The sequence below is a fragment of the Rhinopithecus roxellana genome, chromosome 2, assembly GCF_007565055.1.
Source record: "Rhinopithecus roxellana isolate Shanxi Qingling chromosome 2, ASM756505v1, whole genome shotgun sequence".
Taxonomy (NCBI): Eukaryota; Metazoa; Chordata; class Mammalia; order Primates; family Cercopithecidae; genus Rhinopithecus; species Rhinopithecus roxellana.
In genome coordinates this window covers 31,802,991-31,828,920 of record NC_044550.1, presented here as the reverse complement: position 1 = coordinate 31,828,920, position 25,930 = coordinate 31,802,991, and the positions used below count along the sequence as shown (strand labels likewise).

The following is a 25,930-nucleotide window of genomic DNA, read 5'->3' as shown; positions in this document are numbered from 1 at the left end:
ATTGTGAATAGTGCCGCAATAAACATACTTGTGCATGTGTCTTTGTAGTAGAATAATTTATAATCCTTTGGGTATATACCCAGTAGTGGGATGGCTGGGTCATATGGTACTTCTAGTTCTAGATCCTTGAGGAATTGCCATACTGTTTTCCATAATGGTTGAACTAGTTTACAATCCCACCAACAGTGTAAAAGTGTTCCTATTTCTCCACATCCTCTCCAACAACTGTTGTTTCCTGATTTTTTAATGATTGCCATTCTAACTGGTGTGAGATGGTATCTCATTGTGGTTTTGATTTGCATTTCTCTGATGGCCAGTGATGATGAGCATTTTTTCATGTGTCTGTTGGCTGTATGAATGTCTTCTTTTGAGAAATGTCTGTTCATATCCTTTGCCCAATTTTTGATGGGTTTGTTTGTTTTTTTCTTGTATATTTGTTTGAGTTCTTTGTAGATTCTGGATATTAGCCCTTTGTCAGATGAGTAGGTTGCAAAAATTTTCTCCCATTCTGTAGGTTGCCTGTTCACTCTGATGGTAGTTTCTTTTGCTGTGCAGAAGCTCTTTAGTTTAATTAGATCCCATTTGTCAATTTTGGCTTTTGCTGCCGTTGCTTTTGGTGTTTTAGACATGAAGTCCTTGCCCACGCCTATGTCCTCAATGGTACCACCTAGGTTTTCTTCTAGGGTTTTTATGGTATTAGGTCTAACATTTAAGTCTCTAATCCATCTTGAATTAATCTTCGTATAAGGAGTAAGGAAAGGATCCAGTTTCAGCTTTCTACTTATGGCTAGCCAATTTTCCCAGCACCATTTATTAAATAGGGAATCCTTTCCCCATTTCTTGTTTCTCTCAGGTTTGTCAAAGATCAGATGGCTGTAGATGTGTGGTATTATTTCTGAGGACTCTGTTCTGTTCCATTGGTCTATATCTCTGTTTTGGTACCAGTACCATGCTGTTTTGGTTACTGTAGCCTTGTAGTATAGTTTGAAGTCAGGTAGCGTGACGCCTCCTGCTTTGTCCTTTTGACTTAGGATTGTCTTGGCAATGCGGGCTCTTTTTTGGTTCCATATGAACTTTAAAGCAGTATTTTCCAATTCTGTGAAGAAACTCATTGGTAGCTTGATGGGGATGGCATTGAATCTATAAATAACCTTGGGCAGTATGGCCATTTTCACAATATTGATTCTTCCTATCCATGAGCATGGTATGTTCTTCCATTTGTTTGTGTCCTCTTTGATTTCACTGAGCAGTGGTTTGTAGTTCTCCTTGAAGAGGTCCTTTACATCCCTTGTAAGTTGGATTCCTAGGTATTTTATTCTCTTTGAAGCAATTGTGAATGGAAGTTCATTCCTGATTTGGCTCTCTGCTTGTCTGTTACTGGTGTATAAGAATGCTTGTGATTTTTGCACATTAATTTTGTATCCTGAGACTTTGCTGAAGTTGCTTATCAGCTTAAGGAGATTTTGGGCTGAGACAATGGGGTTTTCTAAATATACAATCATGTCATCTGCAAACAGGGACAATTTGACTTCTTCTTTTCCTAACTGGATACCCTTGATTTCTTTCTCTTGCCTGATTGCCCTAGCCAGAACTTCCAACACTATGTTGAAGAGGAGTGGTGAGAGAGGGCATCCCTGTCTTGTGCCAGTTTTCAAAGGGAATTTTTCCAGTTTTTGCCCATTCAGTATGATATTAGCTGTGGGTTTGTCATAAATAGCTCTTATTATTTTGAGGTACGTTCCATCAATACCGAATTTATTGAGCATTTTTAGCATGAAGGGCTATTGAATTTTGTCAAAAGCCTTTTCTGCATCTATTGAGATAATCATGTGGTTCTTGTCTTTGGTTCTGTTTATATGCTGGATTACGTTTATTGATTTGCGAATGTTGAACCAGCCTTGCATCCCAGGGATGAAGCCCACTTGATCATTGTGGATAAGCTTTTTGATGTGCTGCTGAATCCGGTTTGACAGTATTTTATTGAGAATTTTTGCATTGATGTTCATCAGGGATATTGGTCTAAAATTCTCTTTTTTTGTTGTGTCTCTGCCAGGCTTTGGTATCAGGATGATGTTGGCCTCATAAAATGAGTTAGGGAGGATTCCCTCTTTTTCTATTGATTGGAATAGTTTCAGAAGGAATGGTACCAGCTCCTCCTTGTACCTCTGGTAGAATTCAGCTGTGAATCCATCTGGTCCTAGACTTTTTTTGGTGGGTAGGCTATTAATTGTTGCCTCAATTTCAGAGCCTACTATTGGTCTACTCAGGGATTCAACTTCTTCCTGGTTTAGTCTTGGAAGAGTGTAAGTGTCCAGGAAATTATCCATTTCTTCTAGATTTTCTAGTTGATTTGCGTAGAGGTGTTTATAGTATTCTCTGATGGTAGTTTGTATTTCTGTGGGGTCGGTGGTGATATCCCCTTTATCATTTTTTATTGCGTCTATTTGATTCTTCTCTCTTTTCTTCTTTATTAGTCTTGCTAGCGGTCTGTCAATTTTGTTGATCTTTTCAAAAAACCAACTCCTGGATTCATTGATTTTTTGGAGGGTTTTTTGTGTCTCTATCTCCTTCAGTTCTGCTCTGATCTTAGTTATTTCTTGCCTTCTGCTAGCTTTTGAATGTGTTTGCTCTTGCCTCTCTAGTTCTTTTAATTGTGATGTTAGAGTGTCAATTTTAGATCTTTCCTGCTTTCTCTTGTGGGCATTTAGTGCTATAAATTTCCCTCTACACACTGCTTTAAATGTGTCCCAGAGATTCTGGTATGTTGTATCTTTGTTCTCAGTGGTTTCAAAGAACATCTTTATTTCTGCTTTCATTTCGTTATGTACCCAGTAGTCATTCAGGAGCAGGTTGTTCAGTTTCCATGTAGTTAAGCGGTTTTGATTCAGTTTCTTAGTCCTGAGTTCTAGTTTGATTGCACTGTGGTCTGAGAGACAGTTTGTTATAATTTCTGTTCTTTTACATTTGCTGAGGAGTGCTTTACTTCCAATTATGTGGTCAATGTTGGAATAAGTGTGATGTGGTGCTGAGAAGAATGTATATTCTGTTGATTTAGGGTGGAGAGTTCTATAGATGTCTATTAGGTCTGCTTGGTGCAGAGATGAGTTCAATTCCTGGATATCCTTGTTAACTTTCTGTCTCGTTGATCTGTCTAATGTTGACAGTGGAGTGTTGAAGTCTCCCATTATTATTGTATGGGAGTCTAAGTCCCTTTGTAAGTCTCTAAGGACTTGCTTTATGAATCTGGGTGCTCCTGTATTGGGTGCATATATATTTAGGATAGTTAGCTCTTCCTGTTGAATTGATCCCTTTACCATTATGTAATGGTCTTCTTTGTCTCTTTTGATCTTTGATGGTTTAAAGTCTGTTTTATCAGAGACTAGGATTGTAACCCCTGCTTTTTTTTGTTCTCCATTTGCTTGGTAGATCTTCCTCCATCCCTTTATTTTGAGCCTATGTATGTCTCTGCGTGTGAGATGGGTCTCCTGAATACAGCAGACTGATGGGTCTTGACTCTTTATCCAGTTTCCCAGTCTGTGTCTTTTAATTGGAGCATTTAGTCCATTAACATTTAAGGTTAATATTGTTATGTGTGAACTTGATCCTGGCATTATGATATTAACTGGTTATTTTGCTCGTTAGTTGATGCAGTTTCTTCCTAGCCTTGATGGTCTTTACATTTTGGCATGTTTTTGCAATGGCTGGTACCGGTTGTTCCTTTCCACGTTTAGGGCTTCCTTCAGGGTCTCTTGTAAGGCGGGCCTGGTGGTGACAAAATCTCTAAGCATTTGCTTATCTGTAAAGGATTTTATTTCTCCTTCACTTATGAAACTTAGTTTGGCTGGATATGAAATTCTGGGTTTAAAATTCTTTTCTTTAAGAATGTTGAATATTGGCCCCCACTCTCTTCTGGCTTGTAGAGTTTCTGCTGAGAGATCTGCTGTTAGTCTGATGGGCTTCCCTTTGTGGGTAACCCGACCTTTCTCTCTGGCTGCCCTTAAGATTTTTTCCTTCATTTCAACTTTGGTGAATCTCGCAATTATGTGTCTTGGAGTTGCTCTTCTGGAAGAGTATCTTTTTGGTGTTCTCTGTATTTCCTGAATTTGAATGTTGGCCTGCCCTACTAGGTTGGGGAAGTTCTCCTGGATGATATCCTGAAGAGTGTTTTCCAACTTGGTTCCATTTTCCCCCTCACTTTCAGGCACCCCAATCAGACGTAGATTTGGTCTTTTTACATAATCCCATACTTCTTGCAGGCTTTGTTCATTTCTTTTTCTTCTTTTTTCTTTTGGTTTCTCTTCTTGCTTCATTTTATTTATTTGATCCTCAATCGCTGATACTCTTTCTTCCAGTTGATCGAGTCGGTTACTGAAGCTTGTGCATTTGTCACGTATTTCTCGTGTCATGGTTTTCATCTCTGTCATTTCGTTTATGACCTTCTCTGCATTAATTAGTCTAGCTGTCAATTCTTCCACTCTGTTTTCAAGATTTTTAGTTTCTTTGCGCTGGGTACGTAACTCCTCCTTTAGCTCTGAGAAGTTTGATGGACTGAAGCCTTCTTCTCTCATCTCGTCAAAGTCATTCTCTGACCAGCTTCGATCCGTTGCTGGCGATGGGCTGTGCTCCTTTGCAGGGGGAGATGCACTCTTATTTTTTGAATTTCCAGCTTTTCTGCCCTGCTTTTTCCCCATTTTTGTGGTTTTATCTGTCTCTGGTCTTTGATGATGGTGACGTACTGATGGGGTTTTGGTATAGGTGTCCTTCCTGTTTGATAGTTTTCCTTCTGACAGTCAGGACCCTCAGCTATAGGTCTGTTGGAGATTGCTTCAGGTTCACTCCAGACCCTGTTTGCCTGGGTATCAGCAGCAGAGGTTGCAGAAGATAGAATATTGCTGAACAGCGAGTGTACCTGTCTGATTCTTACTTTGGAAGCTTCCTCTCAGGGGTGTACTCCACCCTGTGAGGTGTGGGGTGTCAGACTGCCCCTAGTGGGGGATGTCTCCCAGTTAGGCTACTCAGGGGTCAGGGACCCACTTGAGCAGGCAGTCTGTCCGTTCTTAGATCTCAACCTCCGTGTTGGGAGATCCACTGCTCTCTTCAAAGCTGTCAGACAGAGTCGTTCGCGTCTGCACAGGCCTCTGCTGCTTCCCCTGTTGTGCCCTGTCCCCAGAGGTGGAGTCTACAGAGACAGGCAGTTTTCCTTGAGCTGCTGTGAGCTCCACCCAGTTCGAGCTTCCCAGCGGCTTTGTTTACCTACTTAAGCCTCAGCAATGGTGGGCGCCCCTCCCCCAGCCTCCCTGCTGCCTTGCGGATAGATCGCCGCAGACTGCTGTGTTAGCAATGAGGGAGGCTCCGCGGGCGTGGGACCCTCCCGGCCACGTGTGGGATATATTCTCCTGGTGTGCCAATTGGCTTAAAGCGCAGTATTGGGGTGGGAATTACCCGATTTTCCAGGTGTTGTGTGTCTCAGTTCCCCTGGCTAGGAAAAGGGATTCCCTTCCCCCTTGCGCTTCTCAGGTGAGGCGATGCCTCACCCTGCTTCAGCTCTCGCTGGTCAGGCTGCAGCAGCTGACCAGCGCCGATTGTCCGGCACTCCCCAGTGAGATGACCCCAGTACCTCAGTTGAAAATGCAGAAATCACCGGTCTTCTGTGTCGCTCGCGCTGGGAGTTGGAGACTGGAGCTGTTCCTATTCGGCCATCTTGCTCTGCCCCCAACATGATGTTTTGAAACAATATATACCTTGTGGAATGGCTAAATCAAGCCAATTAACATGTGTGACTTTATATTTTTGTCTTGGCTTGTCTCAGAACAACAACAAAAATATTTAATGTTATCCATGTAGAATATCCATTCCACTTAAGAATTTTATGCAATCCTAACTTCAAACATACCCAACAATAGAACAATAAGGAGTAACATATTTGGTCATTTAATATAAGCATTTATTCATTAGTAACCTTATTGGAAAGTACCCAGAATACTAGGTTGAACTAGATGAAATTGCTAATATTTGCTCAGTATTTTGATAATGTCATATGACTCAACTTATGATACAATCTGTCAATGATGGCATTACAAACTCCAGCAGCATTCACCTGAAGCTCCACAAGGAACAATTGATGACCTTCCAAAACACATTCCTTGCTCACCCCCAACTCCACTCCCAGGAATATGTTAGTGTGTTGGATATCTTCTGTTTGCCTGCCCGGACCCATCATCCACCCTACCCTGTGATCCCAGGAGGCTGACCTGTATGGATTGTTCTGGCCTTATGGCATCCAGTTGGGTTAGAAAAGCAGAATATCAGTGGGCAAGAGGACAGCAAGATAGAAGTGTGAATCCACCCTCCTCCTATTCCCCTGGGTCATCCCTGGTTATTTGCATTTCTTTCTAAACGTCACAGCTCTCCTCAGACACTCTACAAACAGCTGTCCTTGGAGTTCTGCTGATTTGTCTTTTCCCTTGCTTCTTCAGTTCTAGGAGAGGCAATGACTCTCTGGTGTTGCTAGTCCTAGGGTTCTAAATAACCTCTTATTTTTTGTTTCTTTAATCCCTCTCCTATACTTTTATGAATAATCCTTTCATCTCGTTTTAGTTTACCTTCTATTTTCTTCAGAAATCTTGACTGAACCCAAGACAGGTTTTCTAAAATAGTAACTCCCACACGTGAAACTGCATTTCATTTTGTGGGTAGCATTCCTCTATGCACCTCTGGACTCAGATAGAGGGTGAGGGATTGTGAAGGATATTCTAGGCTGCAGACCCAGCCAGGACCACATGGGAGTGAATGAGCCCTCAGATGATTCCAATTCTGAGCCTTCAAGTCTTCTACCTGACACCCCACATGTAGCGGGTTAGAGACTCTGTGGTGTGGTACCCTATCTGAATTCCTGACCTACAGAAACCATGAGAGAGAAAAATTTGTTTTAAGCCACTACATTTTGGGATAATTTGTTACGCAGCAGCAGAAACTACTATACTTGTCCTCTCTAGTGTCTATCATCTGAGGATCGCTCAACCTCTTTCTCTCTCCATCATCTCTGATGCCTGTTGAGAATAGGAGGCACCAGCATTTAATGAGCCCACTCGTACATCAGACCAGGTTGACTCATTTCTCTGGTTTTCTAAGTCTTCCGAGCAAGCCTTCAAGTTATAAAACAGTGATCAAGTGTCCAGAGTCTGCAGCTGAACTGCATGGCGTTGAGTACTAGCTCTGCCACTTGCTAACAGAGAGACCTTGACTAATTATGTAATCTCTACATGCTCCAGCTAACTGTTGAATAAAATAATGCAGGACACATGCAGCGTGCCAGAAAATGACCATTATCCTCACAAGCAAAGCAGAAGAATAGGTTCAACTCACTGAATCCAGAAAACTGTATGGATGGCTTAAGAACCTAGTCTATTCTGAAGTATTCTAAGGCTTTTTATTTAAGATAACACATTAGGTGCTTGATATAAGCACTTGATATAAATATATAAACAGAGTTTTGCTAGGGTGTGACTTTTCCTGTGACTTTCTGAAGTACAATTCAAACCATTTACACCCTTAGACTAGAACTTTCTTCCCTGCTCTCTACCACAGGTATGTCTTGAAAATTATGCATGAGGTCTGGAATATCAGCCAAGATCCCAGCAGGAAACATATGGCACTCTCAAACTGGATAATTCAGGAGAGTTTAATTAGGGAACTATTTTTAAAAGGTGGCCATGATTTAAGAAAGCCAATAACAAAGAGTAGTACAGCCAGCAATGGCAGGGAGCCACTACCTCCCACAAGCCAGATGGCAGGAAAAGCTATATGGAGAGAATTATCTTAAAGGGACTTTGGCAGAGGAACTCAGCCAACCATGGATGACCCAGCTGGGAGGTTGCCAAGTGTTTGGTTATTTATTGCTGCATAAAAACCATGCCCAAACTTACTAGTGTAAAACTGCAATCATGTATTATGCTCACAATTGTGTGGGCCAGGAATTCTGGCAGGACACAGCAGGGATGGATTGTCTGCTTCACCATGCTGAGAGCCTCTGCTGGGTTAGTTTGAACAGCTGGAGATGGCTGAGAAAGCTCGATGGGACCATATATCTTGGGCTTCAGTTCTGCTGTTGTCTGGATTCTTTGGTTCTTCTCCATGATACATCTGCTGGGGTTAGAATGTCCTGCAACCTGGCATTCTCATTCACATGTCTTCCATGGAAGGCTGAATATCTTGGCGACGGCCAGCATTGCTCTTTCTCCATGCAATTTCTACCTAAGGCCAGCTTGCTCTGGCTCCCTCCAGCAGGGTAGTCAGACTTCTTATATAACAGCTCAGAGCTCCAAGAGTGGGTGCTCTAGGAAACCAGGGTAAATGGGAGCTCCAAGGCTTCTTGTGATAAACTAGCCTCAGAAGTTCCAAAATGTAATTTTTACCACATTCAATTGCTCAAGCAAGTCACTTAGGTCAGTCAAGGTTAAAAAGGAGTGAGGAATTAGGTTCTGCCTCTCAATGGGAGAAATAGCAGAGAATTTGCCACCATGGTTAGTCTACCACATCAGGTTAAAACTTTGAGTCCATTCTCCTTCTGCCTTACCATCACTTGCTGGTGTTCCCTATTAACTAAGGCAGCCAGTAGCCAGAGGGTAAAGGAGCTTGTTGATGTAGTCCTTACAGGTCAGCTTTCTGGGGCAGTGGCCCCCAATGTTTTTGGCACCAGGTACCGGTTTCATGGAAGACAATTTTTCCACAGACTATGGGGTGGTAGGGAATGGTTTTGGGAATTCAAAGGCTAGGGTTTTTATGGATAAGTTGGCAGGCAGTGGTCTAGGGAATGTTTGTTGCTGATTGGTTGGGGATGAAATCATATGGGTGTGGATAAAGGTCCTTGTGCACTGAGTCTACCACCTCTGGGTGGAGTGGGAACCACAAGACAGTTTGAGTCATGAGTCATGGGTCAACGTATGGTCAGTCAGTTGCCAGAATGCCAAAGTTCAAAAAAATCTCAAAAGACAAATCTTAAGTTCTACAGTACTGATGTTATCTATAGGAGCCATTGGAGAAGTCGCAAATCTCATGACCTCTGGCCACATGACTCCTGTGCAGAAAGGGATTATGGAAGCTACATCTACATCTCAGCAGAATTCACCCCCTTCTCATAATCCTCATCTTGTGGACTTTCATTAGTTTTAAAATGATGGCTTCAGTCCCTGAGCAAGGAGAGCGTTAGTTTTAGGGAGGTACTATTATCATGCTTGCTTCAAAGTTACACTGTAAACTAAATTCCTCTCGTGGTTAGTTTGGCTTATGCCCAGGAATAGCAAAGACAGCCAGTCTGTGAGGCTAGAAGCAAAATGGAGTCACCCATGCTAGATTTCCCTTGCTGTCATCTTTGCAAAGGTGGTTTGATTTTCAGGGGAGCTAGGCCAGAGAGTGACGTTAATCATCAGCTGTCACACAAAAAGGCAGGGGAAAGTCAGAGCGACCTTCTTGCTTCTGAAGCCCTCACAGTCTCTTTCAATTCAAATTACTCTGGAGTAGTGTTTTCTGTACCCCAACACTTGCACGTTATTCTTATACCAGGGAAACTAGGAAAAACATAATGATAAACAGAATGGGCTTTGAACCAGATAAAGATATTTCAACTTAAACCTAACTAAATGTATCCTTAACTCAACTTCCCATTAGCTGGATCTCCAAAATGCCTATTATCACTGAAGAAACCTGAGGAGGAAATGTTGGGGTAAAGTCAGTTGTTGTCATCAATCAGCAGTTAAATGCATGAATCCATGTCAGCACTTTGCTAGGGACCTGCCCAGAGACTCAGAAGGAGCCCTGCAAGTGCAAGATCCTAAAAACTTCTGTAGCTTTGTGGTAAACCCACCTCTGGCCTTTTAAAAAAAATTAGAAAGAACAGAAATTTATTCTCTCATACTGCACTTTCATAGGGAAGAAGGCAGAAGGGCAGGAGAGGAACTCTGTTCTCACATGGCAGAAGACCCGTTAGGCTCTGCTCTATTTGCAGATAACTTTTCCTCAAAGGAGCCATTGCTTTTCCCTGCCTCTGTACCTAGATCAGGGACACCCTGATTCAACTTGACAGATCCCACCAACCCACCCAGTGTTAAATTACAGGGAATAGAGACACTTGTAGTTCCCCTCCTCCAGAGGTACAAGGCTCCTTGTGCAAATTAATCCAACTCCATCTCAGAGACCTTCTTTGCTCACCGGAGGTCTCAGGGAGTGGCAACCTTTTGTTTCAATTATCATCCCCTTCAAGAGTGCAATGGGGAGCCACTAAAGTGTTTAAGAGGGAAGTGACTCCATCAGGCTTGTTTTGTTGTTGTTGTCTTTTTCTGAGACAGGGTCCCACTCTGTGGTCCAGGCTGGAGTGCTGTGGCGTGATCATAGGTCACTGCAGCCAACAACTCCTGGCTCAAGGGATCCTCCCACCTCAGCCTCTAGTAGCTAGGACTACAGACACCCATCACCACACCCAGCTAATTTAAAATATATATATATATTTTTTTTGGTAGAGACAGGGTCTCACTATGTTTCCCAAACTCCTGGCCTCAAGCCATCCGCCCACACCAGACTCCCAAAGTGCTGAGATTAGGTGTGAGCCACCGTATCTTGCCTAGGCTTGTACTTTAGAAATATCACTCTTTCTGCAACGTGGAGAACCCAAGGATTCATGGATTAAAGACAAGTGTTGGAAGTGGGATAGAGAGAAGGAGATGGTATTAAAAGTTATGATGTAAGGTCAACCTTAAGCATTCTATCTTTGACTGAAAAGAGAGAGTTACAAAATACATTAGTCACACCAAAAATGGAGAGTTGACTTCAGAGGATGTATTCAAGGTAACTTTTGAATATAGTGCTGGATTTGAACAGATGGAGAAAGGTGTTTGTTAAAAGGAGAGGGCTAGAAGTCCTTACATACAGTTATTCACTGGCTAAGAATATTGAGTTCTAGCTATGTGCTCGGAACTGCAGTTACTACTGTGCATTTATTACATCACTTCATAGTCATGACAAGCCTATGTGGGCTATTGTTTTTCCTGTTACATATAAGCAAACTGAAGCATTGAGCAATTAAGTAAATTGCCCATGATTGCACAGCTAGAAAATAGAAGGACAATATAAACTTCCAACCTAAAAATCAGTCCCATTACTTTATAACCATTTCTTATTTTATGAAAAAAAAAAAAAAAAAAAAAATTCCCACCAAACCATAGCTGGGGTGACTTTTGGCTGTTTAAAATATTCAAAGAAACAAATTCATTCTCAGCATAAAACAAACAAACAAAAATATTGTCACTGCTGAAGAGATGCAAAAAGACTAATGCAGATTCTGAAAGCATTCCAAAGAGGAATTTTCCAAAATGTTTTCAGCAACGGCAATGCAACTTTTAAAAATATATGTCTTCTAAATAACTTTTTCAAATAAAAAAGATACTTGCATTGATAAATTGGAGATTTTTAAAACATTATTGAAATGTTTTTCAGATTCATTGGGAACTTTTGACCATAATATGAAAGTGATTATGCAGGCCTTGTTGTCATTCTAGAATACTTTGTGTAACCCTTCTAATTTTCCACCATTTCAGTGATTTCATAGCCAGAGTACAATGAAAACAATGAATTTGAGGAATTAGGGCCTTTTCTGTGGATATAGTTCCTTCTTTCTATTGATTTATTGACTACTCTTCTTGGACGTACTACCATTTAAAGACAACATTTTCTGTAAGCATAGCTGAAAATTTTATTTCCAGATTGGAATGGCTGCAAGTTATTCCCTTTTAATATGTTAAGTTCCCTGGAAAGAAAACATGAGAAAATTGAGTCGCTATGACTGTATCTATAAAGAATAAACTTTTGGCTTAATCCAGATCTCCATATAGCATTTTGTTTGTTTTTAAAATGTAGTATTTTCAAAGCATGGATCAAACTTGAGTGAAAGTTTTTGCACACCTTTTAATGTACTTCATTTGAGGATCTTTCTTGATTTTTTAATTAATTGTATTGAATTATAAAATGTTAATTTAAAAAAAAATTTAAAGTTTATCCAAAGGCTACTCCTGAAAGATAAATATTACTTCCAGTCATGAGGTTCTTTCTTTTTCTCTGGCATGATAATTCAATCACACTTTTCCTTACATATTTGGGAGGGGGGCAGGCTCTATAATCATATCTAAAAAGCCATTTGAGATTTTAAAAATGAGACTCTGAGCACCAACTGTAAACTTCAATCCATATAAAGGAAAGATATCCTTCTCTAAACTAGAAATTCAAGATCAGTACACCTGTTTCTCTACATTTCCTTTTGAAAACATACATCTTTGTTCTTCCAGTTTTTAAAGAGTCTATTTTAAATGACCTACTTTTAAACTGGTTTTTAGTTAAGTGTGTCACACCTTGATGTAGTTGACTTTAAAATATTTCACTCCATTCTATTTATTTCTAAACTAATTAATTTATTTTTAGTCATTCTGAATAATGTAAGATATTCTCTCTAGAGAAGGAAATCTCTTTTTAAATAGAGAAGTGGATGGGAGGAATATAGATTTGTGTTAGCTACAAGTGTTTTGTATTACTTTGTGTTTCTCTGAGTGGCTAATATTATTTATCAACAAAACAACCTAATTCCTCTGTGTAACATACAATCCATATGCAGGTGAAAGGGCAGCAAGGCACTTCAAGAGCTCCTGAGGTTGAACTGCTTCTTAGACAGGACTTCAAAGTATTATCAACAGATTTGTCCATGTCTCCAGGGGAAAATTCCACAGTTGTTTTTCATCAAGGATCCATCTGTATTACATCTTTGTAGGGAAAGTGTGTTTAGTATCTGTCTAAAATCCCTCCTGTCTTAATGCAAGTTCATTTCCTCTATGTCTGACCTTTGTTGATATGGAGAGCAGCTGCTTAGTATCTTCTGTGTGATGTCTTTTCCAGATGCATAAGCCCTTGTATATCAAACTGAATTCTTGGTTGCTACAAGAGACTTGGGTAGAAAAGCCCAGTTTTGATTTGGGAAAGGGAATGCTGTGTGCTCACCAGAACTGTTGCACTATAACAAAGTGGTATTATTCATAAGTTGTCCCTAAAATTGAGAATCAGAATTTGATTTAAATTCACACATTTAAAATATTAGGCTGCTGATATGGTTTGAATTTATGCTCCTGCCCAAACCTCACGTTGAATTGTAATCCCCAGTGTTGGAGGAGAGGCTTGGTGGGAAGTGATTCGATCACAGGGGTGGCCTTCCCTGTTGCTGTTCTTATGATAGTGAGTTCTCATAAGATCTTATTGTTTAAAAGTGCGTGGCACCGCCCCCTTCTCTCTATTCCTCCTGCTCCAACCATGTAGGACATGATGGCTTCACCCACTCTTTTTGCCATGATTGTAAGTTTCCTGAGGTCTCCCCAGCCATGCTTCCTGTACAGCCTGCGGAACTGTGAGCCAATTAAACCTCTTTTCTTTATAAATTGCCCAGCCTCAGGTAGTTCTCTGTAGCAATGTGAAAACAGACCTATACAGCTGCATTTAAAATATTAGGCTGATCCCTGCTGTGCAATAACTTGAAATATGAGCTCCAGCACTATCAACAGAAAACTGCTCTTTCATATGAGCCTATAGCTGTTAACTGTAAAGGGTTATCTTATTAAGTGTGATAAGACTCACTAAGACCACTAAAAGAAACAACCCTTCCTCAAAGATTAATTGCTGACATATTTATATACAATACTCAGAAGTACTATCAAGGTACTCTAGGAGAGTAGACATCCACGTGTCTTTTTAAACTGACCCAACAAATATCTACCAACATATGCTATGTCACAAGCCCTTTGCCTTATTACACAGTGATATTCTAGACAGACTCTTGAGATAGTATCAGTGATTTCTACCCTGGTGTGATCCCTCCTGCTGGTGTGAAGGCAAGACCTTGACTTGCTTCCAAAAAACAGAATATGGCAAAGGTGATTGGATATATGTGATTATCTGTACATGATTGTGTGCATATATTACATATGATTATAGTCATGTGCTATATAACAACATGTAGGTCAGTGATGGACTGCATATACTTCAGTGGCCCCATAACATTATAACACCATACTTTTACTGTACTTTTTCTATGTTTAGCTACACAAATACCATTGTGTTAAAATTGCCTACAGTATTCAGTACAGTAGCATGCTGTACAGGTTTGTAGCCTGGAAGCAATAGGCTATATCAGGGATCCCCAACTCCACCAGTACTGGTCTGTGGCCTGTTAGGAACTGGACCGCATGGCAGGAGGTAAGTGGCAGGTGAGCAAGCAAAGCTTCATCTGTATTTATAGCCACTCCTCATTGCTCACATTACCACCTGAGCTCCACCTCCTGTCAGATAAGTGACAGCATTCGATTGTCATAGGAATGCAAACTCTATTGTGAACTGCACATGCAAGGGATCTAGGTTGTGTGCTCTTTATGAGAATCTAATGACTGATGATCTGTCACTGTCTCCCATCACCACCACATGGGACCATCTAGTTACAGTAAAACAAGCTCAGAGGTCACACTGATTCTACATCATGGTGAGTTGTATAATTATTTCATTATATATTATAATGTAATAATAATAGAAATAAAGTGCACAATAAGTGTAATGTGCTTGAATCATCCCGAAACTATCCCCCAACCCCAGTCCATGGAAAAATTGTCTTCCACAAAACCAGTCCCTAGTGCCAAAAAGATTGGGGGCTGCTGGGCTGTAATATATAGTCTAGGTTTGTGTAAGTACATTCAGTGATGTTTGCACAATTATAAAATTTCCTACCAATGCATTTCTCAGAACTTGTCCATGACTGTAGTGCCCATCCTGCTGAAGTCATCCTTCCTTGCTGGCTTTGAGGAAGCTAGTTGCCATGTCGAGGAACTCCATGTGGCACAAAACTACAGGTGGTTTCCAGAAGCTGGGAACAGACTCTAACCAACATCCTATGAAGGTCTCCAGCCAGCACCCAGCAATAAAGAGAACCCCTCACTTCTACGACTGGAAGGAACTGAATTCTGCCAGCAGTCTGAATGAGCTTGGAAGTGGATACTTCCTTCTGTTGAGTCTCAGTTGAGACTGAAGCTCTGGCTGACACCTTGATTGTGAGACTCCACCTAAGTCAAGCCTGGACTCCTGATTCACAGAAACTGGTAGACAATGAATGTATACTGCTTTACACCACTAAGATTGTGGTAAGGTTAAACAGCAATAAATAACTAATACACAGTTTCTCAGTCTCTCTTTTTCGTTCTTGTCCTTAAAATTTTTGAAGCTTACAGGCCAGCTACTTTATAGAAAGCTCCTCAGCATGAATGATGTTTCCTTATGATTAGATTCAGATTTTACACTTTGGGGAGGAATAACACAGACACAGAAATGATGTTGCATCCTTCTCAGTACATTCTACTAAAAGTAGTTTTGGTTTCTCCCAGTATTAAGTGATATTAAATCTACTACTTGGTTAGGGTGGTACCCACAAGGTTTCCTCATTGTAAAGCTACTACTTTCCTATGGTAACTAATAAGTAACTTGTGAGGAGATGAATAGCTTGTAAACTTTAAGACCATGTAAATATCCCATTCATCAAACTCTCAATTATTTTTGGCATCTATTAATGATTTTCTAAACTATGTGATTCCTTTTATATGTATTAGTGGGCATTTTACTCTAAGGAGCATTTCACTCTCTCTTATTTACTTATCTATTTACTTATTTATATCAGTATAGAATCATAGTTTTTTATTTTAATCAATAGTTTATCATTTGTTACTGTTTTTGATGCTCAGATTGTTCCAGATTTGTTCACTGGGAGTATTTTATCAAGACACCTTATCTATCTTTCTGATATGTTTCCATCATTCTTTAAAGCTTTCTTATTTTCTGGCAAAACAAGATTTTCCAGGCATATCTTATACTTTCTCTGCCTCCAGACCTGGAATCTTTATTCCAAACATTCCTGGTTTCTTTTAGTGGAGACTGATATTTAGAAACCAAATTTGGGTACAAAGTGTACTCACTGCTACTGGAATGTTATTGCTTCTAGTACTTCCTGAAGACAGAATCTACATAGATGCAAATTTGAAAAAAATATTTGCAAGACATTTACTGTAAAAACAACAGTTGAAAAAAACATGAATAAACAGATAGATATACTATGTCCATGGATTGTAGAACTCAATATTATTAAGACATCAATTATTAAGATGTCTTCTGCTTAGCTTCTCACAAGGCTGCGATTAAGGTACAGTCTGGGACTGTGGTCTCATCTGAGTCACTCAGCTTGTTGGCAGAATTCAATTCCTTGTGGTTCGCAAGATTGAGGAATTAATTTTCTTCCTGGCTGGAACTCATGGTAGGCTATCAGCTGGAGGCCGTCCACAGCTCTTACAAACTGCCTATATCTCCTTGTCATGTGGATTTTCCCCACATGATGTATGTATTAAAATTTCAACTAAATTAAAAATGTTAACCTCCAATTTCATTTTAACACCACAATGTAACTTTTAGTCTTTCCCCTTTCCATATATGTTATTCTCTTCTCCAACAATGAGAACCTGGATCTCATTGCATTTGCTCACTTTTCTCAAGCCTAGAATATAAAGAAAGTAGTTTCAGAATTTTTAACTCATACCCCTATAAAAGCAACCCTACTAACTAGTTTCCATATTTTTAATAGATTTTTTTGGTAAAATATTACACAGTGATTTCATTTATGCACAATTTGATAACTTTTGAAAAAAAGCACATACTCAACCCACACCACTATTTAAGACACAGAACATTACTATCACCCAATAATGTTCCCTCATGCCTCTTCTCAGTCAACTTCTCTGCCACAGGAAACCACTTTTCTAATTATTTTCATTGTAGATTAGCTTTATCTGTCCTAGAGCTTCATGTAAATTGAATCAATCATATACATTATTTTGTGTATATAGTATAATGTTTATAATATTCATCCACATTCTTAAATATATCAATATTTCATTCCTTTCTATTGCTGAGTTGTATTCTATTTAATCACTATATTAGAATTTATCCATTCTCCTGATGAGATAATTGGAGTTTTGGAACTTTTGATTATTAAAGGTAAAGCCACTTTGAACATTTTTATATAATTTATCTTCAGATACAAGTTTTTGGGTAAATATATTTTGGGTAAATATCTAAAAATGGAATTAATAGAAGAAAGGGCTTATGCTTAACTTTATAAGAAAAGGCAAAACCTTTTTCAAAAGCGGTTATATCATTTTAACTTCCTACCAGCAATGTATGAGAGTTCTAACTGCTACATATCCAACACCAAACATCATGTGGCATTAGCAGTCTTCTTAATTTTGACCATTCTAGAGGGTGGAGGCAGATGTCACGGTGGTTTAATTTGCATTTCCCTGAAGACTTAGGTGTTCAGTATTTTTACATGTGCTTAGTGAACTTTCACATGTCTTACTTTATTAAGTGTCTGCTTAAGTCTTTTGCCAGTTTTTCCCCTATTGAGACATTTATCTTTTTATTATTAAGCTGTGGAGTTCTTTATGTATTCTGGATACAGGTCTCTGTTAGATATATGTTTTGCAGATATTTTCTCCTAGTCTGTGGATTTTTCTTGTGTTTGTAGTGTCTTTCAAAGAGTAAAAGATTTTAGTAAAATCTAGATGTTGTTGTTGTTTCTGTACCGTTAATTGATTTCTGTGTCCTCCTAAGAAATCCCTGCTGCTCCCAAGTTGTGAAGATATTCTCCTATGTCACCTCCTAGAAATCACATTTAGTTTTTAGATCTATGTTTCATTCCTAATCAGTTTATATATAATATAAAATGGTGGTTGAGGATACTATTTTTCCATATAAAGATCCAGTTGTTAAAGCATTATTTATTGAAAAAAACCCCTTACTTTTATATAAATAACTGGTACCTTTGTTGAAAATCAACTAGTTGTGTAAATGATATTTCTAAACTATTTATTCTATCTATGGTTCTGTTTGACTAACCTTATGCAAATGCCACACTACCTTGATTATTATAGCTTTATGGTAAATCTTAAGAGCTAGGTAGCATGAGTTCCCTAGTTTTATTCTTTTTCAAGATTGTTTTGCCTTCTGTATCTCTTGCATTTCCATAGAAAATTTGTTATCTGATTTTCACTTTCCATGAAAATGTCTGCTGAAGTATGATTGGGATCATATCGTTCAGTTTGGATAGAATAAACATCATGATAATACCGAGTCCGCCAATCAATGAACATATCTGTCCATTTATTTAGGTCTTTTTACATTTCTCCCAGCAATGTTTTATAACTTTTACTCTATATTTCTTACATATATTTTGCCAAATTTATCCCTAAGTATTTAATGTTTTTTACACTATTACAAATGATACTGCTTTCTAATTGTTCACTGCTAGTTGTATTAGTTTGTTAGTGTTACCGTAACAAAGTACCACACACTGGGTGGCTTAAATAACAGAAATTGATCTTGTCACTGTGCTGGCAACTAGAAGTCCAAGATCAAGGTGCCAGCAGGTTGGATTCCTTTGAGGTGTCTCTCCTTGGTTTGCAAATGGCCATCCTCTTGCTGCTTCTTCACATGGCTATCCCTCTATGGGAGAGTATCAGTGGTGTCACATTTTTGTGTGTGCAAATTCCCTCTTCTTATAGGAGCACCAGTCAGATTGGATTAGGGACCACTCACATGACCTCATCTAATCTTGATTGCATTTTTAAAGGTCCTATCTCATTCTGTGGTACTAGGGGTTAGGGCTTCAACATATGAATCTGGGGAAACAAATCAGCCCATAAGACTGGTATACAGAAATACAATTGATTTTTGTATACTGACCACTTATGCTGCAACCTTGCTGAATCATCTCTTAATTCTTGGAGTTGCTTTGTACATTCCTTTGGATATTCTTCATAGATACTCATGTCTGCAAATAGAGAATGTTTATTTTTAAATTTTTATGCCTTATATTTCTTTTTTGTGTTTTTGCTTTGTTGCATTTGTTTTTGGTTATTTTTGCTTTTTCTATTTGTATGACCAAAATCTTTAGCAGTATAGGTAGGTAACAGCCAAATAATGTAGAACCCTATAAGCCATGTTATACCGTTTGAGTTTTATTTTAGCACAATGGGAATACATTGAAGGTCTTTAGGTTAAGTTGTTGCTCGTGAGCAACAAATGAGCAATGATATATATATATGTATATGTATATTTATGTATATACACACACATATCATTGATTATATATATATATATATGTCTTTGTCCATTTGTGTTGCAATAACAAAATACCACAGACTGGGTAGTTTATAAAAAATAAATACATATATACACACACACATATATATCATACATATATACACATATATACATCGTTGCTCACTTGTTTGTTATAAATAGCATTAACAGCATTTTTCAGGTTATTTCCTGGGAGTGTTTATGATTTACGTATTCTTCAACTCATTCCATAACAAGATTTGAGGTGCTTAGAACAATTCATACCAAGTTAAAACAAAATAATTGAGCAAATTGGGATAAATAATAAAATGAAGTTGAAAAACAAGAGGCCCGGGTAGTGTCAGTTCAAAATATGCTTACCTTTAACTGCTTTAAATTTACAGGAGGTATAGTTACACATTTTGGCTGAATTTCCCAGAGACTAGAACTGTTTGAGACACTTCTGCTCCCCAATCCCTTGTGATATGTTCCTCAGGTAATAGGCCTTCACAGTAACTCCCAACCTATCATATATACCACACAGACTTGAGATTCACTATTGAGAGAATCTATGTACTGTTTTTCTTTTCTTTTCTTTTTTGTTATAGAGCCGGGGGTCTCACACTGTCACTGAGGCTGAAGTGCAATGGCACGGTCATGGCTCACTGCAGCCTTGACCTCCTGGGCTCAATCCTCTTGCCTCAGCCTCTCGAATAACTAGGATTACAGGTGTGTTCCCCTACGCCTGGCTAATTTTCTTAAATTTTTTGTAGAGACAGGGTCATGCTATGTAGCCCAGGCTGGTTCGAACTCCTGAGCTCAAGTGATCCTCCTACCTTGCCCTCCCAAAGTTCTGAGATTACAGGCATGAGCCACTGTGCCCAGCCTATGGATTGTTTTCCTTGAAGCAATTTTTCAGAAAACTTCCTGGTTTCTGATAATTTAACCTTTTCATGCTAGGAGAGAAAAATGAACATTTTGATATTACCCACTGTCTTAGTCCATTTGTGTTGCTATAATAAAATATCACAGACTGGGATATTTATAAACAATAGAAATTAATTTCTCTCAGTTCTGGAGGCTGGAAACTCCAAAATCAAAGTGCCAGCAGATTTGGTATCTGGTGACGGCTGCTCTGTGCTTCCAAAATGGCACCTTGTTGCTGCATCCTTTGCAGGGGTCAGTGCTGTGTCTTCACATAGTGGAAAGAACAGAAGGGGCCAAGTGGCTCCTTTGAGTCTTTTTTAAAAAGGCACTAATGCATTCACAAAGGCAGAGCCCTAATGGTCTAAACATCACTTAAAGACACATCCTCTTAATACTGTTGAATTAGGGATTAAGTTTCAACATGAGTTTTGGAGGGAACACAAACATTGAAATGATTATATGTGTTTATTTAATCAAGTATCCAACAAAAGCAAATAATTCAAGCCCCCAATTCACTGCATCTTTAGTAGATAAGCAGAGTTTTAAATTACAATTGACCTCCAGTTAGGAGAAATGCATGGATTTCCACAAGAAAAAACAATACTGAGGAGAAACTCTCCACAGTAATGTGCCACTTTTCAGTCAATGACAGCCCGCATATATGAGTCCCATAAGATAATACTATATTTTTACTGTGACTTTTCTATGTTTAGATATGTTTATATACACAAATATCATTGCATTACAATAGCCTACAGTATTCAGTACAGTCATATGCTGTATAGATTTGTGGTCTAGGAGCAATAGGTTTACCACATAGCCTAGGTGTGTAGTAGGCTGAGCCATCTATTTTGTGTTAGTACACTGTGATGTTTAGAGGAGGACAAAATTGCCTAAGGATGCATTTCTCAGAATGTGTCCTGCATGACTGTATTTCATGAGCACTATAGTCACTATCACAGTAACACATTAGGAGAGAAATCTCATTTTTAAATCCAATATAATTTATCACGCATTAGTTCACTCTACTGCTTCGATTGATTTTCTTTGGTTGTGGATACCCGCGTACAGCAGTAAAGTTTCAGAAAAACTGATGTTGCAAAATGTCAATTACTCAATGAAGGAAAGATAAACCATTGCATTGGGGGACTAGAAGATACTTTTAAAAGTTCTCAGATTATCAATTTAATAATGTGTTTCTATGTAGTGAATAATGCCTTACATTCTTGCCAAGAGTATTTTGAAGGGAGTTTGTTAAAAGTATATCAGCTAACTATTTTTTTTTTGTATATCAGTGCTAATGATGTGTCATTCACACATTGTGCAATCCATAATTCCAGATTTAATTCTACCAAAAAATATAGGTCATTGCAAAATGCCATATTAAAACTGCAAATGCATGACAGGAAGACGGGGATGCAGACAAAGCAAAGGATGACACCAACTCTTTTTTTAAAGAAGCAAGATAGGGATTCGACAAAAAAGCTGAGCCATTTTTAATGGATACTTTTGAGGGAGTGTTAATTCCAATTTAATTAAAATGACGCATTAATTTAAAAATTGGGCTAACTGGTTGCCCTTGACAGCACCCAGGTGCTCTCGGATTGCGCCAGTGCTCTCGGATTAACCTAATTGTACAGAGGTGCCCTTGTTTTCTAACTTCATGCTCAAAGCACTGGAAATTATTTGTTCGCTTTTTCTTTTCCAAGAAAATCTTTTTCCAGTTATGCAAAAGGAAAATTTGAGGCAATGGTTAAAGTCACTTAAGTTATAGTTATTGCTGTTATCACTAACATTAAGCAAGGGTATGGCTTTGTTGCAAGTTACCCAGCTACACCTGCAAATCTGTCTTGCTAGCACACGCTCCAGCTCTCTCCACCCGGTGGTCCGTGGCTGGAGCGCTTTAAGTCACTGAGCGGGCTGGGCTCCTAAGGAGGTCGGTCCCGCTCCTCGCAGACCCAAGCATAGGGCTGGGAAAAAGCTAGGCGGGAAGGTCATTGTACTCCCAGGCCCAAGGAAAAGGACCCAGGGTCTAACCATCTCTTACTTTCGGGCAAAACTTCTCACATCGCGACCTTCCCTCCCTGGGGCACTCTGAGAACACATCCAGTCACCTAGCGCGCTCCCCAGAAGCCGGCTCGGCACACAGCGCACCCCAGCGGCCGCGTGGCCTCCTTCCAGCCGCGGCCACTTGGCTTCCGGAGAGCTCGCCGGGCGCAGCCGCCGCCTCCTTGGAACCAGGGGACTCAAGAGCCTGCGAGAGCCGAACACTCGCGGACCCCAGGGAGGGGAGCGGCAGCTGCTCCTGGCCCCGCCCACCACACCTGGGAGCCCGGAGGACCGCGTGGGGCCGGGCGGGGCAAGAGGCTGGCCTGGCGCTCCCGTCGCTTTGCCAAAAGTCGGCCTGACTGGAGCTGGACGAAGGGGGAGGGTCTCTAGGCCAAGTCCTGTTCTTCCTAGGGAGGGACCCCAACTGGGGTGGAAAAGCAGTACCAGAGAGCCTCCGAGGCGCTCGGTGCCAACCATGGAGCGGGCCGGCCCCAGCTTCGGGCGGCAGCGACAGCAGCAGCAGCCCCAGCAGCAGAAGCAGCAGCAGAGGGATCAGGACTCGGTCGAAGCATGGCTGGACGATCACTGGGACTTTACCGTCTCTTACTTTGTTAGAAAAGCCACCAGGTAAGAAGAGGACCCACGGAAGACCCGGCCGGGGCATGGAGTGTGACCCGGGGCTGATTTCTCTCCCCTATTGAATTGTGCCCTTCGTTCACCCCTGTTCCCAGGCCCTTTGGTTTTGGAGTAGGTCCTCGGTCCTGTTACGAGGTAGAAACCTCAACTCTAAGCGAGCAGAGTCGAAAAACTCAAGCGTCGAATTTGATACAACTTGCTCACAAAGTTCAAATACAAAAATGTACTTGCCGACCTCCCACCCTCACCCCCGCCCTTCTTGGTATTCCACGGGAACATGATTATTTTCATACATCCGTGCTCACGGGCCTTCCCCTAGCCCCTCTCTAGCCCCCTGGTTCCCCTAAATCCAATTAGCAAAACCCAAACAGTTTCTGAGCCCCTTCCCTGCAGCTCCGGAAGCACCATTTCCAAGTCGGTCTTGGTGGCTCCGCTCCTCCCACGTCCCCCCTCGCCCTGGCCCTGGCTGGGCGGGGAAGCTGGGGTTAGGGACGAGACCACGGGGAAGCCCAAAGGCAACATGACGGAACCTTCCCAACGTGAGTGCGGTCGCCTTTTCCCCCCCTTCCAGTCCCCTGCCTGTCCCGCGCACCTCCTTTCACTCGCTTTTCCGCCGATGGCTGCGCCGCCAAAAGTAGAGCTCTGCAGAGGGGTTTGCTGCGTGCACACAAAGGGTGAGGGGGAGGCGCCGCCCGGAGCGGACCCCATGGGGCAGCGAAGACCCCAGAGGCCAGCTCTTTCTGGTCCAGAGCCAAGCGCTGCGGCGGCCCTTGCGGTGGGCGGGGAGGAGGGAGCCTGTCCTTTTGGAGGCGGCTGCGCAGCGAGCAGTCAGGGCGCTCGTGGGAAACGTTCGCGGGAGAGTTGGGGAGGAATTGAGACTGGGAGCAGAGGGAGAAGAAGAATGGAGCAGAAAGTGCTTGGCGGGCGGGTTCACCGAAGTCTGAGGAGTTGATGCATAGCCGGGGTGCGCAGCGTCCAGGACGTGCCCTTTTGCAGAAGGAGTCCGTGCCCCGCTGCCGCCTGCTCTGGGCAGCGCCCGTCGGGCAGCGGGTGCTGGCCGCCTTGACCGGGAGGGTGACACACGCCCGGCGGTGATGTTCGAGGAGCTCGCCCGGGTTCGACGCCCGGGTCCCACCCGCCGGCGCGCGGCCGCGGCTCTGCCGGTCGCTCCCCGCCAGGGGGCGGCGCAGCGCGGGGCGAGCGGGAGGCGACGGGCGGCGGCGCGGAGGCTGGGGCCGTGAGGGAGCTGGCTCCGAGTCGCCGACCTCACCTCACCTCACCTGGGCACGTTGTTGCCCCTACGGAGCCTCCTGGAGTCCAGGATCGGCGGAGTTCGAAAACGAACTTACCACGTTTGCTATGTTGCCCTTTGGAGACAAAACGAGGTACTTCCTTCAGCATCCCCCTATCCCCCTTCCCACTTTTTCCGGGGGCGCGGCTGGTCTCGGGTGCTGGGTGGTGGCGCCCCGGTGGCACCAGTGGGACGATGTATCATTGAAAATGGACTGTATAAATTTTGTTGTTGTTGTTATTCTTTGCTCTCTTGCAGATGTATTAATGAGGGTCTTAAATTGGGCCCTTTTTAATCTTTTTTTTTTTTTTTTAATTTCTCCTAAGGAACGTCCAGAGTCGGTGTCAATTTAATCACTTTCAGGGTTTTTTTTTTTTTTTTTTTTTTTTTTTTTTTTTTTTTTTGACAGAGTGGAAGGCTCTGGGATTAATCTTTTTTCTTTAGTAACCCAGCCCTTCTTTTAAAATCGTCTTCCCCCGCTTTCACCTTCTTCCTTCAAAATCCTAAATCTTGAGCGCCCAGAGTATAGCCCTGAAAGTGGTTTCTTTTTCAAGGGCACTTGTTTGCGAGTTTAGGGTGAGCCACTAAGGCCATGGAGGTCTAGAATGGTCGGTTACTGTGGACCAACGGTTTTCAGGGGTCATCTGCCCCTCTCAGGCCATCTGCACCCACTTTCCTTTCACTCTGCGCATTCCCAGCCTTTTGCTCTCCTTGAATTACAGCGCATAGAATGATCAGCGGGCCAGAGAACCAGGCAGATTTTTAAAAGTGTGTATTGGACCTGTTCTTTAGGCAGATTATAAAAAGTTTAAAGAAAAAAAGTTATTGTGTAATAAATCAGCATAAATGTCCTTTCTTCGTTCCCTATTTTTCTCTTAAAGATGTAAACTAGGGATGGCTTGTTGGTCGTTTTTGACTAGTCATAGATAAGAACACTACATTTTCAGAACCTACCAACACTTTGAAAGTGTAGCAACATTTTATTGGAAAATAAATGGAAAGAGCTGAGTTACATTTCTTTTCACATTACTTTTTCTCCCAAGCAGCATGGGATCAAAATCCTATTTCTCAAAATTACCATGCTCACTGTAAAATTTAGATCATCTGAGACTGTAAAAAAACTTTTAAAAAATTTTCGATTAGGGTTTTTAAATTACAGTTGATGTTGGCAGTAGGCTGAACACTTTCTGTGGTATATGTATGTGTGTGTATACATATTCTTAAGAGTTTATGTTGAGTGTAAGTTGGAAAATGAAAGTATAAAATATTTAATAGTGCAGGTCCTCAATTTTAAGAGTTATAATAAAGTGCTGAGAGTCGTCAGAGTAAAGAATATAACCTAAGAATTTGTGTGTAGCCAGAGGTCTTTCATGAAACAATATTCCAATTTGGTTTTATATTTGGTGGCATTAGCAGGAGACTTAAAATATGAATAAGAGGATGGACATTTGTTGATTATGAAAATGCAAACCACTAACCCCCGTGTGGTTCACATTATTGTGGTAAAAACTTATTGCATACGTTTTAACTTTATAGCTAAGGATTTTTTTTTAAAGTAGAAGCTCACATTACTTTCCTTTTCCCCTCTTTTTACACTTTGTAAGTGTAAAATGAATATTGTATGTGATTCAAGAAACCCATGAAACAAAATAGTTCTTAGATGTATGTGGCATGTTTTAAACTTTAAAATATATTCATATTCACCCAGATTGTCCATCTGCACCAGTAATCAGCCTTGCCGACATAAACAATTTCTGCATTATTTAACTGTTGTCATTGGACATTCATGCATGA

The 25,930-nt window shown here is 40.9% G+C and overlaps 1 protein-coding gene across 4 annotated transcripts in view; it reads left to right on the top strand.

The window, feature by feature from the left end:
• Nucleotides 1-22,294: 22,294 nt before the first annotated feature.
• PDE5A (phosphodiesterase 5A) overlaps nt 22,295-25,930 on the top strand; it is a 136,014-nt gene continuing 132,378 nt past the window's right edge. For 2 of the 4 annotated variants that reach the window (XR_004052778.1, XM_010364868.2), the window contains exon 1: nt 22,295-22,836. Coding sequence is in view for 2 of the 4 variants with exons in the window: in XM_010364868.2 (XP_010363170.1) it covers nt 22,685-22,836 (152 nt within the window). In the remaining 2 variants the exon portion in view is untranslated. Of the gene's footprint in view, nt 22,837-23,294; nt 23,385-23,642; nt 24,231-25,930 lie in introns of those variants that run through there. The other 2 variants (XM_010364869.2, XM_030915479.1) reach the window with 2 other exon arrangements.